Genomic DNA, 16,721 nt, shown 5'->3' with positions numbered 1-16,721 from the left:
AACTTGTTTGGGTCAATGAATACTGCACCAAGTCTGTTGCACTGTTCCCTAATGCCAGCATTTATCCTGTTGATGTAAGTATCACTTACCGATCTTCAGTGAATAATTCCACTAATTACCAGCCTGGATGTTGGGTATACAGTTTTCGCTGATCTAATCAGATTCCATGTCTCATTCATGATTTCTTCCTCACCTGTTACTGTGGATGGAGTTTGTGCCCATATGGACTGAGACACCTCTGTAATCGTCGGTACTTAAAGTTTTGTTACCTGTTTCGCCCGTGTTTCTTTTCATGCACAATACATTCTTAAAATGTTTGTTGAGTTGATGCAATCGAATTCCAGGTCGAACATTGATCTTACAGAAAATCTCCTCTTAACAGAAAATAATTTTTGTCATCTTCTTTGTTCGTTGCACTTTTACGTTTGTCCTTCTTATTATAGGAAGCCATTTATACTTGTCACTTGTTTCACTGACGGAGTTCTCTGTCATATTATTTGCTGTATTACACATCAGCAGATTTTTGCCACTTTGTTCAGTGATGGGCTGATTTCTACACACACAGGATTTTCTTTCAGTAACTAGTTCAGAATTTTCTTGTTTCAGTGCTAAAATTTCCGCCTTCAGCACTTCAATGTCACTTTAAAGCAATTTAATAATTTCTTCTTTTGAGTTCATAGTACTTGCGAGTTCAGCCATCTCAATATGTAAACAATGTGGACACAACTATGGAAAGTGGTCTTTTATGAGTTTTAAATTCCATTCTTCACATTTTTCGTGAAGCCAATAGTTACAGTTCACACAAAAGATGCCTTTCATGACGCATTTTGAACATTCCGTACACGATGAACTATTTAATTTAATCTTTTTTGAGGACTGAGATGTGTCACAGCACTCTTCTATCGGCGCCATCTTGGAAAACTTATGGTGTGGTTATGTTGCACCTCTTGTTGTTTTGCATGGCACTATCACAGCACAGGCCTACATTTATGTTTTAAGCACCTTCTTGCTTCCCACTGTTGAAGAGCAATTTGTGGATTGTAATTGCATCTTTCAACACCATCAAGCACCTGTTCATAAGGCACAGCCTGTGGCGGAGTGGTTACATAACAATAACATCCCTGTAATGGACTGTCCTGCGTAGAGTCCTGACCTGAATCCTATAGAACACCTTTAGGGTGTTTTGGAATGCCGACTTCGTGCCAGGCCTCACCAACCAATATCGATACCTCTCCTCAGTGCAGCACTCCGTGAAGAATGGGCTGCCATTCCCCAAGAAACTTTCCAGACCTGATTGAACGTATGCCTGCGAGAGTGGAAGCTGTCATCAAGGCTAAGGGTGGGCCAACAACACATCGAATTCCAGCATTACCGATGGAGGGTGCCACGAACTTGTAAGTCATTTTCAGCCAGTGTCCAGATACTTTTGATCACATAGTGTATATATATAAAATTAACTATGTGATAGGGGTAGAATAATTGAATTTGAAAGTAGTTCCAACTTGCTACGTTTCAAAGGGAGACCTAGCCAAACATGGCATGTCTTCATAAAATGTGACTAAAATGAAATACCAAAGCAAATATGGGTCCATTTTGTGCGGGAATTTGGTAGAATACTTAAAGACATGTTCGCATTCACTGGACTTGGTGGGTTTTCTGGAACCAGTCCATCTGCTCATAGATCTCGTCATCCTACACAAAACAGTTATTTGTCAAACAAAGGTGTTGGAATTTGACGCGCAAATTCCGTGGAATATTTTACTAGCACATTTGTGATCAGTGAAACAATACTACAACATTTAATCATACCATTCTAAGACTAGTATTAATTTCTTAATTCTATCAGTGAAGTACAGTAAAGAATTGCCATATAAAGCAATATTGGTGACTTTTAGTTCTAAGAATGAGACTAAGGGTCAACTGTGTAAATATCACTGACTAACAATCAATTTTGATATCAATTTCGAAAATGAATGTAGTTAATAAATTCCATATGTTGCACAATACTAAACTTGGACCAACGGAACCAGGTTCATTGTTGATGTAAATTAACACAAGGCATTCTTGTTAACATGTTAAACCATCTATAGAAGTGATTATCGTGCTTTGATTGCAGATAGTAAACGTACATTGCGGATACACAGTATTTATTATTAAATGTTTTATCTAGTAAAGATTTAGGAAAATAAGTGGAGAAAGCTTTTTAAACTTGTTCGGGTAATTTCTCCACAGCTGAAAAACATCCAGATATTCAGTTAGCCATAAGCTAAATGAAATAAACATTTCTCAGCACTTGAGGCTCATGAACACAGAACTCTGCCTGCCACAGTGGGCACTGTGATAGTAAAGTGATGTATTCAGGCAGAGTTGTTTCAATATTTAGTGTTATTATAATTACCTTTATAAGCAACACACATTTTGGCAGCTGATAATTCATGATCACCTTGCATTGGTTTTGTGTGGCATGGCCGATTCGACTGTGAAGACAAACTGTAGATGAATGGGATATGATGTCAGGCTAACAGAAATTCGCTGAGTGTGATGAAAATGCACATATTATAGATCACTGGGCATGGATTAAGGCAGCTTTCTGTGTGGGTAAAAGTTTCAATAGCTCACAGAATTTGAAGACACTTTTATGCGTCACTGAAGAAATGACTGATACAGAGAGTGGCAGAGGTACCATTTGCGTTGTTTGCTTCTACAGAGTTGTTATCAACTGAAACATTTGTTTGACCAACACAGTATTTTGCAGGATATGGTTCTTGCCTTCCTTAGACATGTGAACAGACTGAACCAGATTCCAGATCCATGGGAACCTGTAGTTAAACATTGATTTTGAACCACAGTGGAATTCGGCTTTCAGCTGTCAAACATTGTCCAAGGCAAAATAAGTGACAATTATTGCAATAATAATAATAAATCATAGGACAGGAAATGGTCGGAAGAGCGGAGGAGGAACCACTCGAAAATGATGAGGAAATATTGGGAAGAGAGAAAAAAAGATCAAAAAGCTGGGCAAGTGAATTGTTGAACGTGGTCCAAAGATGGCCGAAATCGAAAGAAGAAGAAGAAGAAATCATAGGACTGATTGGGAATGAAAGCCAGTACTCTGAAACCGTGAAGCGGTACTTAACCACTAATAATAATAATTTTGTGTGGCTTAGCAGTGTGGTGTAATTCTTTCAATTGGATGCCACTTCAGCAACATGCATGTCCTAATGTACTCCAGTAATCCTGCTGAGAAAAGGGGACCTCCAGTTTAATGTGGAATCCAAGCTGTACATTATTCCCAGTAAATCTTCACAGTAGCCATTAGTCAATTAAAATGATGTTGCTAATCAACTTATCTGTACTTTTTATTTCTGTTCAGCAATGCGCATACGGTTATCGTAGTAGTTTAAGCACATAGTTGGTAGTTAATTTAGTACAAATTGGACTAGCGTATGATAGTGTGCACCCCCTCCCACACCACAGCACTACCAAAAATTTTGGTTGTGGTGATGCTTATCACTTGTGTAGGTTTCCTTGGAAGATGATAATTCGATTACGAGTTGGCAAAACAAACAAATACAAATGTGAAATAACACTTATGGTAACAGATTGATCTGATGTCTAGATTTGAAGAATATTTAACACACTTTGCTATGTTTTACACAGTTTTTGTTACAATAATAAAACTTCAGTACAAATTCAGAAAACATATGTTAGGTAATAGACAAGTTTCTGAAGAATATTTTGATGCACGTTAAGCACATTAAGTACTTATAGCGTACATAAACAATGAAAAAAATGCAAAGGGGTGGGAGTCGTTCATTGTGTAATGTTTACCATAAATTGTGTAGTTATTGCTTTGAAATCTAGAGAACATTTTTGTAAAATATTTTCAGTCAGGATTTGCTGCTGCTGGACTCAGTATACTGTACTTAACTCTTCATTGCAAGTAGCTTAAATTTCTCTTGCTTATTCAAATGCTAAGTGTACATGAACTGCCTTTAAAATTTTCCACATTAATTACAAATAAGCTCAAATTCTTATGGGAACAATTGAGCACTGTTTTAACAAAACGCAACAGATTTTACTTTTTTTAAATTCTCTAATGGATTCTAGTACATTAATACAAGCCTCTCACAGTGGGGGGAAAAAAAAACACGACAAAACTGAATATTTTCCATATTAAAAAGTGCCTGAATATAGCTAATTTTCACAAAACCCAATATCTTCATTTTTTCAAGATGCTACAAAACTTGATGTAGTTAAATGAGTTGTGATGATTTCTGTCTTGTGCTAAACTTTTGAGGACTGAAAAAGCATGAAATTTTTAGATTTGTTTTCGGTTTTTTGCTTGTAACTTGAAAATACATCCTGCAGAAAATTTCCAACACACCAGAATGAAAGAGCATAAAATTTTGAATAGAATGATCTACTTAAGAGTTAAAATTGGTTCAGCTGTTTTGCCACTATCGATCATCAATGATCAGTATTTTTTATCATTTGAAATAATGCATTGCAAACAACCAGTTGTACCAGTACAACTTTATTCCTCTACTGATTTTGGTTCATAAAAGCATCATCACTGGATGGAAAGCTGGACAATGGTGATTTACACACGTGTATCAGTACAATGCCACTTCACTATAAACTTGGCTCACAAAAACTTGCCTCTGTCTTGGCTCACACAGTATTTGCTAAGCATTACAGAAACTTATGTCAGAAGATCACAACCACACACTTGGTATACAGTAAAACCCCGCCTTTATGTTCCCGGAATTAATGATTTCCCACCATTTATGACATTTTTTATTGCTCCTCTCAAATTTGCTATGTTCTCAATGTTAATTCGCACCCAATTTTGCATTCACATATATATAATTCTCCTGCAATTTACACTTTGTGAAAAAATGTTCAAGAAGGAAAACTGATGTAATTGATGTAAAATGGCCATGCCAACATAATTTTGTTTACACGAGAAAGACAGGCCATGGCGTGTACGTCACAGCACGTGACACTGTTCATCTTAAGAGTGTCAGCAGCCACCTCCAGCGGGGAGCGAGTAACTATTTCAGATGAGTTTAATAATTCTGGACTGTGTTTTTAAATGTGTGCATGTTCTCAATAGCACTTGACAAAATTAAGACCTTTCGTGGGTACCTTTTCAATTAAATATTTATTTCTCATGTGCCCTGCATGGAGCTGAGCATTCGCAAAATGTGGCTGACAAGCCAAGTAGTTTGACATCACAAATTTGTTGCAGAGCCCATATATCTCGGTGGATAAATTTCTTGCCATCAGGGCGCTCTACTTAGCAGATCTGAACTAGTAAATGGATAAAGGTTGAACAATTTGTGCCGTATCTCCTGCCACTGCCAAGCTCTACTCGGTGTGGTGGCTGATAGGAGTAACTAGGTTCATTTGAATAAAGGTATTATGACCAATGACAACGGCAGCAACATCGTACAGTTATGTAGTGGTGTATCGTGTGTGATATGTGTGTGTTTAGAAACAATCGCACCGCCAAACATCGTGCGTCAGCCTCCAGGGGCACTGTGTTTTATATGTGTGTGTTTTGGTTTTGTTATTGTTTGATTATGCTTTTTATTTTCTTGTATCTTCCATGCTGGTAGTTAGTTCATGCATAGTTAGGAGATAACTCCAATGTTTTGTTCGCTGCATGTTAAATTATCTTCAGTTGCAAGCTTGGAATGATTGAACAAGCCACGTATTCCTCACCATCTCCTGTGGCTGTGATCAATAAAGCTAATGTTAATGTTGTTGGAGGGAGCTTATGTGTAGTGTGGGTCTGTCGTATTAAGTACATGCAGATTCTAATGGTCAAATGACAGTCCGCCCAGTCTGTATCGACAAAGTGGTGACCCCGATGTGATTTACCTGCATAGTATCAGTGGATTAATGAACACTTATAGAACAGATTTCCAAAATGACTTATGTGAACCCCGCTGTGTCACGATTGGCTGTAAGACTAGCACCTTTCTGGCCACACAATCCAGTTTTGTGGTTTGCGCAGATGGAGGCCAGGTTTTTTCTGTTCTGGAATTTTGACAGGCACTACCAAGTCTGCACTGGTAGTAAGCCAATTAGATCACCAGTACACCGTGGAAGTGCAAGATATAATTACCTTGCCACCAGAGGCTAACTCCTGTGACTGGCTTGAAGCAGAATTCATCTGGCAAGTGTCAGCATTGCAAGAAGACCAAATCCGTCAGATTCTCATCTCACTCAGGAAGATATTGGATACATAAAGCCTTTGCAGTACTTGTGGCACCAAAGAAGCAAGGTAGACATGGCAAATGTTGCAGACAGCTTAATGCGCTCAATATGGAGCAGCTGTTTGTCACCGCCTGTCGAAACAATTGTAATGTCACAGTCTGACACACCCTTGGATGAAGTAGCGGAGTTGGCAGATAAAACGCAGAACATGATAACACCGGCTCATATCAGCGCAGTCACTGCACTTTATGCGAGAGCGACATCAAGTGTTTCACATGCAGATTACGACACCTTGGCAGCAATGGTAGATCTATTGACAGAACAGATCAGTGAACTGTTACCTCAGTATCGCAGAAGATGAACCAATATTGCCGATGCTTGTGCAGCGGGTCACCTACGACCTCTTCCGCAGCTGAACCTGAGTAGCAAGCTATCTGCTTGTATCACCAGAAATTCAGGGAGCAAGCATGCAGATGCGCAACCCCCTGCACTTACCCAAATGTCAATGGCAGTAGTAGCAAGTAGGCACCTCTTCCAATTGTCAGTCAGTGTCCCTGAGCTTGTTTGTTATTGATCAGCGGTCCAGCTGGAAATATTGAATAGACATGAGGTCCGATCTGTCCATTTGTCCACGGACTATGTTGCACAGGAAGCGAACCACCCATGCTATTGTGTTTGACTGCTGCAAACAACTCAGTCATAACAACATACAGCACTCTGCACCTGGAACTAGACCTGGGCTTACGACGAGCCTTCGCGTGGGATTTTACTGTTGCAGACGTTCGCCAAACATCTCATTAGAGCCAATTTCCTCACCCATTACAGTCTATTGCTGTATATGAAGTCCTCAATGCCCAGTTGACAACACCACATGTTTAATGCATCCAGATCTTGGTGGAATGCAGCTGTTCATATTGTCAAAGTAATACAGGTGGCAGACGGCAAGTACATGGAGCTGCTGTATGGATTTCTGTCTTTGACATGACACCCTAGAGTGCCTAAGAATGTAAGGTACGACACTGTCCACTATATAGAGACAACTGATGGTCTTTCCACGTCTTGCAGACCACAAAGTTTGGCTCCAGATTGTCTTAAAACTGCAAAAGCGCAGTTTGACAGAATGATTCATGAAGGTGTAATGTAGCCTTCCAACAGATCCTGGTCCTCGCCAATACATTTGGTCGCAAAAAGGATGGTGGATAGTGGCATTTGACCAGGGAGCCCTGAATACTAGGTTAATACCAGACAGATGCCTAGTGCTGTTGTTATGTGACATTACTATGCATTGAGTGGTGCAGTTATTTTTAGCATCCTGGATTGTGCAAAAGCATACACACAAATCCCTGTAGCTGAACGAGACATTCCAAGACAGCAGTCATCACTCCTTTTGGCCTGTTTGAGGGCAAGTTTATGACTTTCGGACACATGAACGCTGCTCAAACATGGCAACACTTCATTTACTCAGTGCCGGGCCTAACTTTCGCTTTCACGTAACTGGACGGTGATTTATTTTTTATTTTATTTTATTTTATTTTATTTTTTTTAAGAGCAGCATCGGCAGCATTTAACGGCAATGTTTAAGGAGTTTTGGCATGCTCCAAGTGGATATCCTAGGGTGTAGAATAACAGCAGCAGGATCGCTACCACTGCCAGGGGCGGTGAAACCATCTTACAGATTTCACGGCCAAATACAGCCAAGGAATTACATCGATTTGTTGGTATGTTAAATTTTTATTGTCGTCACTTACCACACTCTGCTGACTTACAAGAAACCATTAATTGCAGAATTCACCGGCCCAAAGAACAAAGGTAACTCTGCTATAACATGGACTGATAGCATTTGAAGCGACCAGAAAGAGCATTGCTTATCCCGCACTACTGGTGCATCCTGAGCCCTAGTGGGCGACACTAGCCAGATGGCAATGGACGCAACATTTGCAACAATGATATAGTGGCACACGGCAACCACTTGCATTCTTATCGCGCAAGTTATTGCGCTCACAAAAGCTGTGGAGCGCCTATGACAAAGAACTTTTGGCCATTTACGAGTCCATCAGATACACCATACCTCACCTGGCAGATAGAGACTTTTTTATCTACACCAGTCACAAAGCTCTAACTTAACACCTTTCACCAGAACAGTAGAAACTGTTCATCTAGGCAGCGCAGTCAGCTAATGTTTGTCTCACAATTCAGCATGGACGTTCGGCACATCTCCGGCATCGACAGTGTGGTGGTTGATTGTTTGTTTTAAGTCACAAGCATTACTAGCATGATTGATAATGCCAAACTCGCTGCTGCTCAACAATCATATCAAGAACTACAAGTACTGTTTTCAACAGGAACATTGGTGATGGGTCTGCAACTTAGCCAAATTAGAGCTGTTTCGTAACACGGCAATGTCAAAACTGCAGCAGTTCCTTCCATTTACCTTCAGAAGCAACATCTTCAAAATGCTACACGACTTGTGCCACCCTGATATTCAATCAACAACCTATGTAGTGATGAATCATTATGTGTGGCCAGGTATACAGAAAGACTGCCTCGAATGGGTGAGGTGTTGTCTTAAAAGCCAATGCAGCAATATACACCGCCACATGCAAGCAGCAATAGGGAACTTACCGATTATGATGGCCCATTTCAGTCACTTCCACATCAACATCATTGGTCCATTGCCATCGTTTGACGGTCAGTTTTCAAGCCTTACTCCCGCTGGCTGGAAGCTGTACTGGTGGGTAATGTTACAGCAGAAACTCTGGCTCTCACTTTTGTGTTGTATTGGGTGTCACACTTTAGCTGTCTGATACACATCACAACAGACAGAGGACAACAATTTGAATCCGACCTGTTCAGACAACTCGTGAAGTTTTGCGGCACAACTGATTACAAAACGACAAGCTATCACCCAGCCAGTAAGGGGATGATTGAGAGATGGCATCACTCATTTAAGACAGCAGTAATGTGCCACAACTCTAAGTAGACCAAGGTTTCCCATGGTACTATTCGAATTCAGAAACACTTGCAGATCAGATCTAGACACTTCTTCGGGGGAAATGGTGTACAGTGAGATGTCGAGGCTTCCATGAGAATTCTTGGAAACAAATGCTCTGTCACAACTGAGGGATGATCAACCAGAATTCCTATGCCAACTGCAAGAGCACTTGACCCGAACCCACCCACACCAGCCTCACAATACAGTACAGCTACCACCTTTGTGTATCAAGACTTGAAAACATTTTCACATGCCATGTTACACACAGAAGGCATCAAACTGTCGTTGCAGCTGCCATTCACAGAACTCTATCATGTAGTCGCAAGAGGAGACAAGACAATTGACATTTCAACTAACAGAAAGATGACCACTGTTTCTATAGACAGGGTTAAACCGGCTTTCCAAGAAGCAAAATGCCAGAGTTTCCAAGAGCACGGCCTCAGCCAACAATCGCATCATCACTGCCTTCACAGCCACCAGTGCAGATTACAACAGCAGCAGACCTACCAACACATACTTCAAGATCTGGTCGCTGTGTCCACTTTCCAGCCCCTATTTGGAATAACACTCTGCTTCCACCATAGGGCTGATGTGGCGACTTCGCGCAGTTACGTAGTGTTGTACAGCATATGTGGTAAATCTATGCGTATGTTTAAAAACAATTGCATCGTCAAACATTTCATGCCAGCCACCAGAGGTGCTGTGTTTTATATATGTTTGTTTTGGTTCTGTTATTCTTTGATTTTGTTTTCTTGTATCTTCAATGCTGTTGGTGCATAATTATGAGATAACTCTGATGTTATGTTCCCTTCATGTTAAGTTATTTTCAATTGCAAGCTCAGAACAATCTAACAAGCCATGTAGTCTTCACCACCTCCTGTGGCTGTGATCAGTAAAGCTAATGTTAATATTGTTTGAGAGAGTTTCTGTCTAGTGTGGTTCCAGCGTATTAAGTACCCACAGGTTCTGATGGGTGAGTGACAGTGTGCCCACCTCGAATGGACAACAATCATTTCTAAATTGTATTGGCGCATGTGTATCTTTGTGATTGTTGAGATCATCATGACACCTTCTTTGATCAGTATTTAGAGTGTTTCGTTGTTCGGCCACTTATAGCGATAGTTGATAACTTTGCTGACTTTGCGTTAATCAAATGTGTTTAGTTTAAACACAGCTCGAATTACATAATTATTTTTTCATGCTACACAAGACACCTTTAGAGAATTTATTATCAAGACATGATACGCAGTCTTAAAGTGTGCTAAACTGCAGTGCCATGCCTCTTCACACAGCATCCTTTTATTGCATGTCACTGTATTTCACACTGTGGTATTCAAACATGTATATTTTGTAATGGGGGCCATCAAATCTAAATTCAGGCCATTGGAAATTAAAATGTCCTGTGGTGCCACTCATACTCCGAATGGGCCGGTTTGAAGTCCAACGCCGCTTAAAAAAAAGAAATCTCATGATTAATACTGGGTGGGATTATTTGCGACCAGGAGAATAACAACTCTTGAGAAAATTTGCACTCTTTATTGCCTATCTGCTAATAACTCTCACTCTTGTGTGACATAAAATTAAATATAGAAAACATGAAACCGGTAAAGGTGAGACAAGCAGGACAGTACACATTTCTACAATCCTTGCATCCCAGAATTTTTTACTCTCTAATCTTGCTACAGTGTTCCTTTCTGCTAACTCATCGAAGTCCATCAAATGTTTTGCTACATGAATAATCAAAATGTCGTTGTCTAATACTGAAAAAGCTGTTAATGCGAATAGTACCCAGAGTGGTGTGGTTTCTTGGTTTGATTACATTTATTTTGTCACTATCTGTTAGATAAAGTGAAATAGGCCTTTCTAATATTGAGCAATTGTAACACATGCGAAATAAGTGAGACCATTTTGGTACAAATGTTCATTTTTATGTACCTCATTTATATAAACAACATGACAGAATATAATTCACGAAGTACCAATATCAGATGCCTATTAGGCCTGCTACAAACAAAGTGTTTTACGTTAGAAAATAGTTCCATATTTCATTTATAAGCTCCAGTTTCTCAAGCATGAGATTGAGAATTAGTAGTAGTAGTAGTAGTAGTAGTACAAAATTTTTATATAAATTTGGAATCTTCATATTCTTCCATATAATTTGTATAATGTCCCTGTCCCTTTTCCTTCCTCGTTCTAACAAAGAATCTTGTCATCAATAATTATGTGACTCTTCCTACTATTATCAAATCTTATTGTCTGGTTTACTTCACTTACTGTTCCAGAATCACTGGTTCAGTTATTCTGCATTTATTCCCTGATTAGGTGTTGTTATGTGCTTGTACAATGCGTTTTCCATGCTATTCCTAGAATACAATTAAGCGGTTACTAACTGAGGACTGTACGACAGTAGTGTAGTGATCTGGTAAACATTTTTAGTCAAAATTTCATTTTCTTGGATACACAGAGAAGATAACATGTAATCTTATTCCTGTCAGTCATTTATTTCAACTCTGATAGTCTGAATCTATGGATTTCGCTAATATTTATAACAATCTCTATCATTCGCACGCTGAATCAACCACATAAAAAAACAGCAATTGGTACTCATGTGTTCGGGTTTATTCGGCTCAGCTCATATAGCGCCCATCCACTTTTGTCTGTTGGAAACTTATGATTTGTGGGTTGCGTTTCAAAATCATATGAATAATCAATAGACCAATGTGTACTGGATGCTAGGTGCTTTGTGAAACAAGGTTTTTTTCTTCAAGAATATGAATTTGGCACACCTTGAAATTACCGCCCAAGGCAGACAACCCTTCACCCCAGATGCAGGCCTGCTACAGTGTGAGTGATAGTTTGCATATGTGTGGTCTTCTACATAATTTAGGAGGCACAGTACCAGGTAACCTCATAAAGATGACTATAGTGCAGAAGACGCAGAATAACACACATGCAAACAGCACACAAAATACTTACAAAAATATTTGTTCTTGACAACAGGAAAAAATTCTTGAAATGTGTCGTGCTAAGCATGAAAAAATGCATAACTGGTGCAGTGTTTCTTTATTTAAATAATCAGTGACAGCTGCAGGCTTTCCAACAACACTGATAATGTATGAAATTAAGCCAAACATTTCTACTTCCCAGACAGTTACCAGTTCCAGTTACACCAGCAGTTTTTATCAGATACTAAATCTTTATCAGATAATCAACAAGTGCGTGGCAAGGATTTTGATACGTATTATAGCCTATAAATATATCATACAGAAAGTTCAAAAATGCAAAGGAGGCTCCTATATGTAACTTTTCCCACTTAAAATATTTTTTCCCACATTTTACATTTTCCCGCATTTTACACCATTTTTTTAGTCTGTTGAGAAGTGTAAAAGTGGGATTTCATTGTATTTCAATTTCGTTATCATGATCCTCCAACATAAACTTTTGCAATGATTAGCAAATATTGTACAAGACAAGACAGAGGGAAGCTTATAGTGAAGTGCCATTATACAGATATATATATATATATGTGTGTAAATTACCAATGTCTAGTTATCTCATGAGTGATGATGGTTTTATGATTTTATGAACCAAAACCTGTAGTGCAATAAAGTTGTGTTGATGCAGATGGTGGTTTGCAATGCAATATTTAAAGTGCTTGACAGCTTTAGACTATTGCTTCAAGAAAAGTATATTGCTGATTTGGCAGAAAAGTAAGTTATGCCCATGTCCCAACACTTTAGCTCAAAAACGGCTACTCCAACTGAAAAATGTCGTGCATAAAAGTTTCAGAACATCAATTTCTGTATAAAAAGAGTTCCTAAATTTTAAGGTACTCAACTGTTTCAAAGATACAAATAAAATTGTGAAAGTATTCTTAGCACTAAAGAAGAATGTGGTTATGTCGAGTTCTGTAAAAATTTGTAATTTCTAACTTTTTTCCTTTCATCAGACTCTATCTACGTGGCTGACCAGTATTACATTTTTGAAATTTTTTGGGTCAACAATACTGAGTTTCTAAAAAAAAAATACCCCTCCTTTAAAATTCTGTAAATGATGTTTGTTGAGTTTTGTTTAAATTACTGCCTTCAGTCATTACTTACACCATTGATATTGTTCTTAATGTAACCACACATTAAAAAAACTTTGAACTCAAGCAGTGTGGGAATGTTACAACAACTTCTTTATTATATACTTCTTTTCAACCTGTATTTGCAGGCAACAAAATCCATTCTTGTATACTTTGACTAGTTTTGGAACTGATGAGTGCAGTTGATCTTTACTTGGTTTCACAAAGCAAATTTCTTAGTTCATCTTGATCCATGTTCATTTTCTGAGCTATCTAAGATGAACGGCTTAACACTATTACCCTAAGAAACACTGTGTGTGTGCGTGCGCGTGGGCGCGCGTTCGCTGAGGGTTTGGGAGGGGGGGGGGGGCGGTTTGCTTTATGTACTGTAAATAATGAAGTATTAATGAGAATCTGATAGGAAATTTGTAGTTGGTTGTACTTGGGTTACAAAAAATTATTGTACTCTCTATGTTGTATTAATATTTTTGATTACAGTAGGAGTACTGATTCTTGTAAAGATTTTTGTGAGAAAAACTTTGCTTTATCTTATTAATGATTTCTTGCAGCCTCAAACACTTGGATACAATCAATATCCAGCACATAAAAGTTCTGGGGGGCTGTTAGATAAAGCAAAGTATGCTATTGCAGGAACACTTGGAACTGTGAGTATCACTTCATTTCTTCCCTTCACTTGACTGTTAAAGAACTAAATTTCTACACTGTTCTTTATATGATGCAAAAGGAGCATGGTAGACAATAACACCATAGGCACACACTAATCAGAAGTTACTTCTAATGTGGGTTTAGTGTGGTATGTTGTTGCATTCCAATGTTTCCTCACCACAAATCGTAACCATATTAATTGATTGAGAATGCCTGTAGGTTGTGTAGCTGTGTTGTAGTTCCCATCTCAATTTAATTCATCTTAAATGAACACTGTAAAATATTAGTTTTTACTTATCATTGGTGCACCTATACAAGTTGTTTTCAGCATGTCATTTGCAACTGAGAATAGTAAAATATCTGTTTGTACTCTGCAGGGTAATTTGCATTTACAGTATTGTTCATAGTTCTTTCTTCATCCAAAATTTAATATGGAATGTTAACTCTGTACAGTGTCTACTTGTTTTTTCCCATTGCTTACTAAACGTCCATCTAAGTAATCAAGCCTACCTGATGATTCTTGAGCTCACTGGTGGTAGAGGTTTTTTACTCAACAATTTATTCATTACATTCTTAGGAATGATTTTAGTTTTCTATCTGTACTTTATCCATAACCTCATCATTCTGTGGTTAACAGGACCCACCATCTAGCAAAACATAGTTGTTTACTCTAACATGTTTCATCCCAATTGTGACATCCTAAGTGGAAGTTAATTTATGAGAGCAAACCATAAAGTTTCTACCACTATTTTTTAGCTGAATTATGGCTGTAAATACGAATTCAGTGGTGAACCTTTTTGGGCCCGCCCGGCCTTATATGCCAGTAGCTCTGTGGCCTGGAGCTGCTGTCAGTTGTTGAAAATGGCAGTTGTTGCCCACAGCATATGAGCAACAAAGTGTGACTTACTTTCTATCGAGCAAGGGTATGAATGCCCATTGAAATCCACAGGGAAATGCAGCCCATGTACGAAAAAAAGTCTCATTTTGAGAATAGTGAGGTGATAGTATTGCTAGTTCACGAAAGACTGTGAAGACTTGCATGACAATGCGTATTCGGAAAGCCCGCTTGAGAATCAGACCGTTAGATGAGCTCCAGTCATTTCACCAGGAGAGTCTGAACCATCTACCACAGAGTCAGGGCCTCACCCTTTGATTTCCACAATTTCTACCACAGGGAACAAATTTAGTGCCGTGAAGGGACAGACATCTGAACTGGTTTGTGAACTATGCGGAAAAATAGTGTAAAGTACATAGAGTACTATGTATATTTGTTTATCACTTATATTAACTTATTTCAGCTAATAAAAAATTGGAGCAAACACTTTCTGATTCACCCTCGTACTTTGTCTTTAGATCAAATTTGGTTTTTGTGTGACGATCTACCTATTTCAGCCACAGATCTGTAGTTAATGCAGCATGTGTTCAAATTGGATAGTAATTTGGAAACTGTGACTGTTTATGATATTAAAGGTAAGCTAAAACAATTATCTCTGTTCCTTTTATTTTCTTCCACAATGCAAGGGTGTAAACCTCCAAAACAAGTCACGGAAGAAAATAAAATTTAATTTGTATTCTGATGCTGTTGTAATGTTCTTTGTGAGATGAAGGTTTTGTATAAATGGCACAAAGAACAGCGAAAAGGCCCACAATTTATGTTGCCAAATGATTAACAGAGGAAATCTGTTAACAAGTGTGAGGGAAACATTGCCAGGATGAAATAATGCTAAAAAAGAGACCTAAGAAACATGCCTCATGAGGCTCACAACAGGCACACATCATGCTGCATAATGTAAATATCGGTGAATGAGATGGGTAGACAGTCACAGAAAAATAAAATGTACTATAAAGTAAAGAACACAACATGAACAGTAATAGCAATGGAGTGTTCAAATATTCCATATACACAGAATTTCTATCATTTATATTTCAAAGGAAATAAATAAATAATGAACAAACTTAAATAAGAGAAGTTAATGCACAAAAGAAGTACTTTCAAGATCCTCATCTGAATTACAAAATTCCAAGGTCCCACATTAAAAAAAAAGGGAAGGGGTCAGTTCATGCTACTTCCTGCAACTCTCTTGCATAATGACAATGACCTATAAACTAGAGAGATTCAGGCCCATACAGTACAGAGAAGTACCAACAGTCTCTTTCTGCTTTCCATCTATGTACGGAATAGGATTGGGAAATAGACTGGTACACTGTGTGCTCTCTGCCACACACCACACAGTTGGTGTGCAGAGTACAGATGCAGATAAATATGATTCCTTATTTACCTTTAAAAGATCTGAAGCACAGTCAGTATTACTAAAAGATATTCTATTGTTCATAATCATTTATTGCCCAAATATGCCTCTTATTTCCTCCCCCTGTACCTAATATCTCCTAGTAATTAGGCACCAGAAAGGGCATCCTGCCACAGAAATCAGAGTGAAACTTAAAATGAGCAAACCTTGCATCATTTGTGAATGCCAAAGAAAAATAAATAGTACACATTTTAGAAGTAAGAATCAATGCAAAGAGATTTTGGTACATAGCTGCTTATTTGATTGAACCCATGCTTTTATGAAGGTGGTATGTTTGTTTCCACTTAGGTTGTATTTATTTAAATCTGTTTGTAATTAAGAACAGCTTTAAGTAAGTTCAGTCTAAGTGAACAAAGGTGGCCTTCAGTTAATAAATTATGGCTTCTTTTCTCGGTGCAGCATGTATGGACTGCTTTTTGTGGCGTGTAGTTCACTGTGATGAGCTTGTGCACTGTGTTGT

The 16,721-nt window shown here is 38.5% G+C and overlaps 1 protein-coding gene across 5 annotated transcripts in view; it reads left to right on the top strand.

Moving 5' to 3' along the window:
* LOC126187819 (galectin-4-like) overlaps positions 1–16,721 on the top strand; it is a 146,044-nt gene that overhangs the window by 102,767 nt on the left and 26,556 nt on the right. For 3 of the 5 annotated variants that reach the window (XM_049929108.1, XM_049929106.1, XM_049929107.1), the window contains exon 6: positions 13,856–13,951. The exons of the other annotated variants lie outside the window; for them this stretch is intronic. In XM_049929108.1, the coding sequence (XP_049785065.1) occupies positions 13,856–13,951 (96 nt within the window). The remainder of the gene's footprint in view (positions 1–13,855; positions 13,952–16,721) is intronic. 5 annotated transcript variants of the gene reach the window in all.

This window comes from Schistocerca cancellata, chromosome 5, assembly GCF_023864275.1.
Source record: "Schistocerca cancellata isolate TAMUIC-IGC-003103 chromosome 5, iqSchCanc2.1, whole genome shotgun sequence".
NCBI classification, from domain to species: Eukaryota; Metazoa; Arthropoda; class Insecta; order Orthoptera; family Acrididae; genus Schistocerca; species Schistocerca cancellata.
The sequence above is the reverse complement of the archived record's forward strand: the minus strand, read 5'-3'. Positions and strand labels throughout refer to the sequence as shown.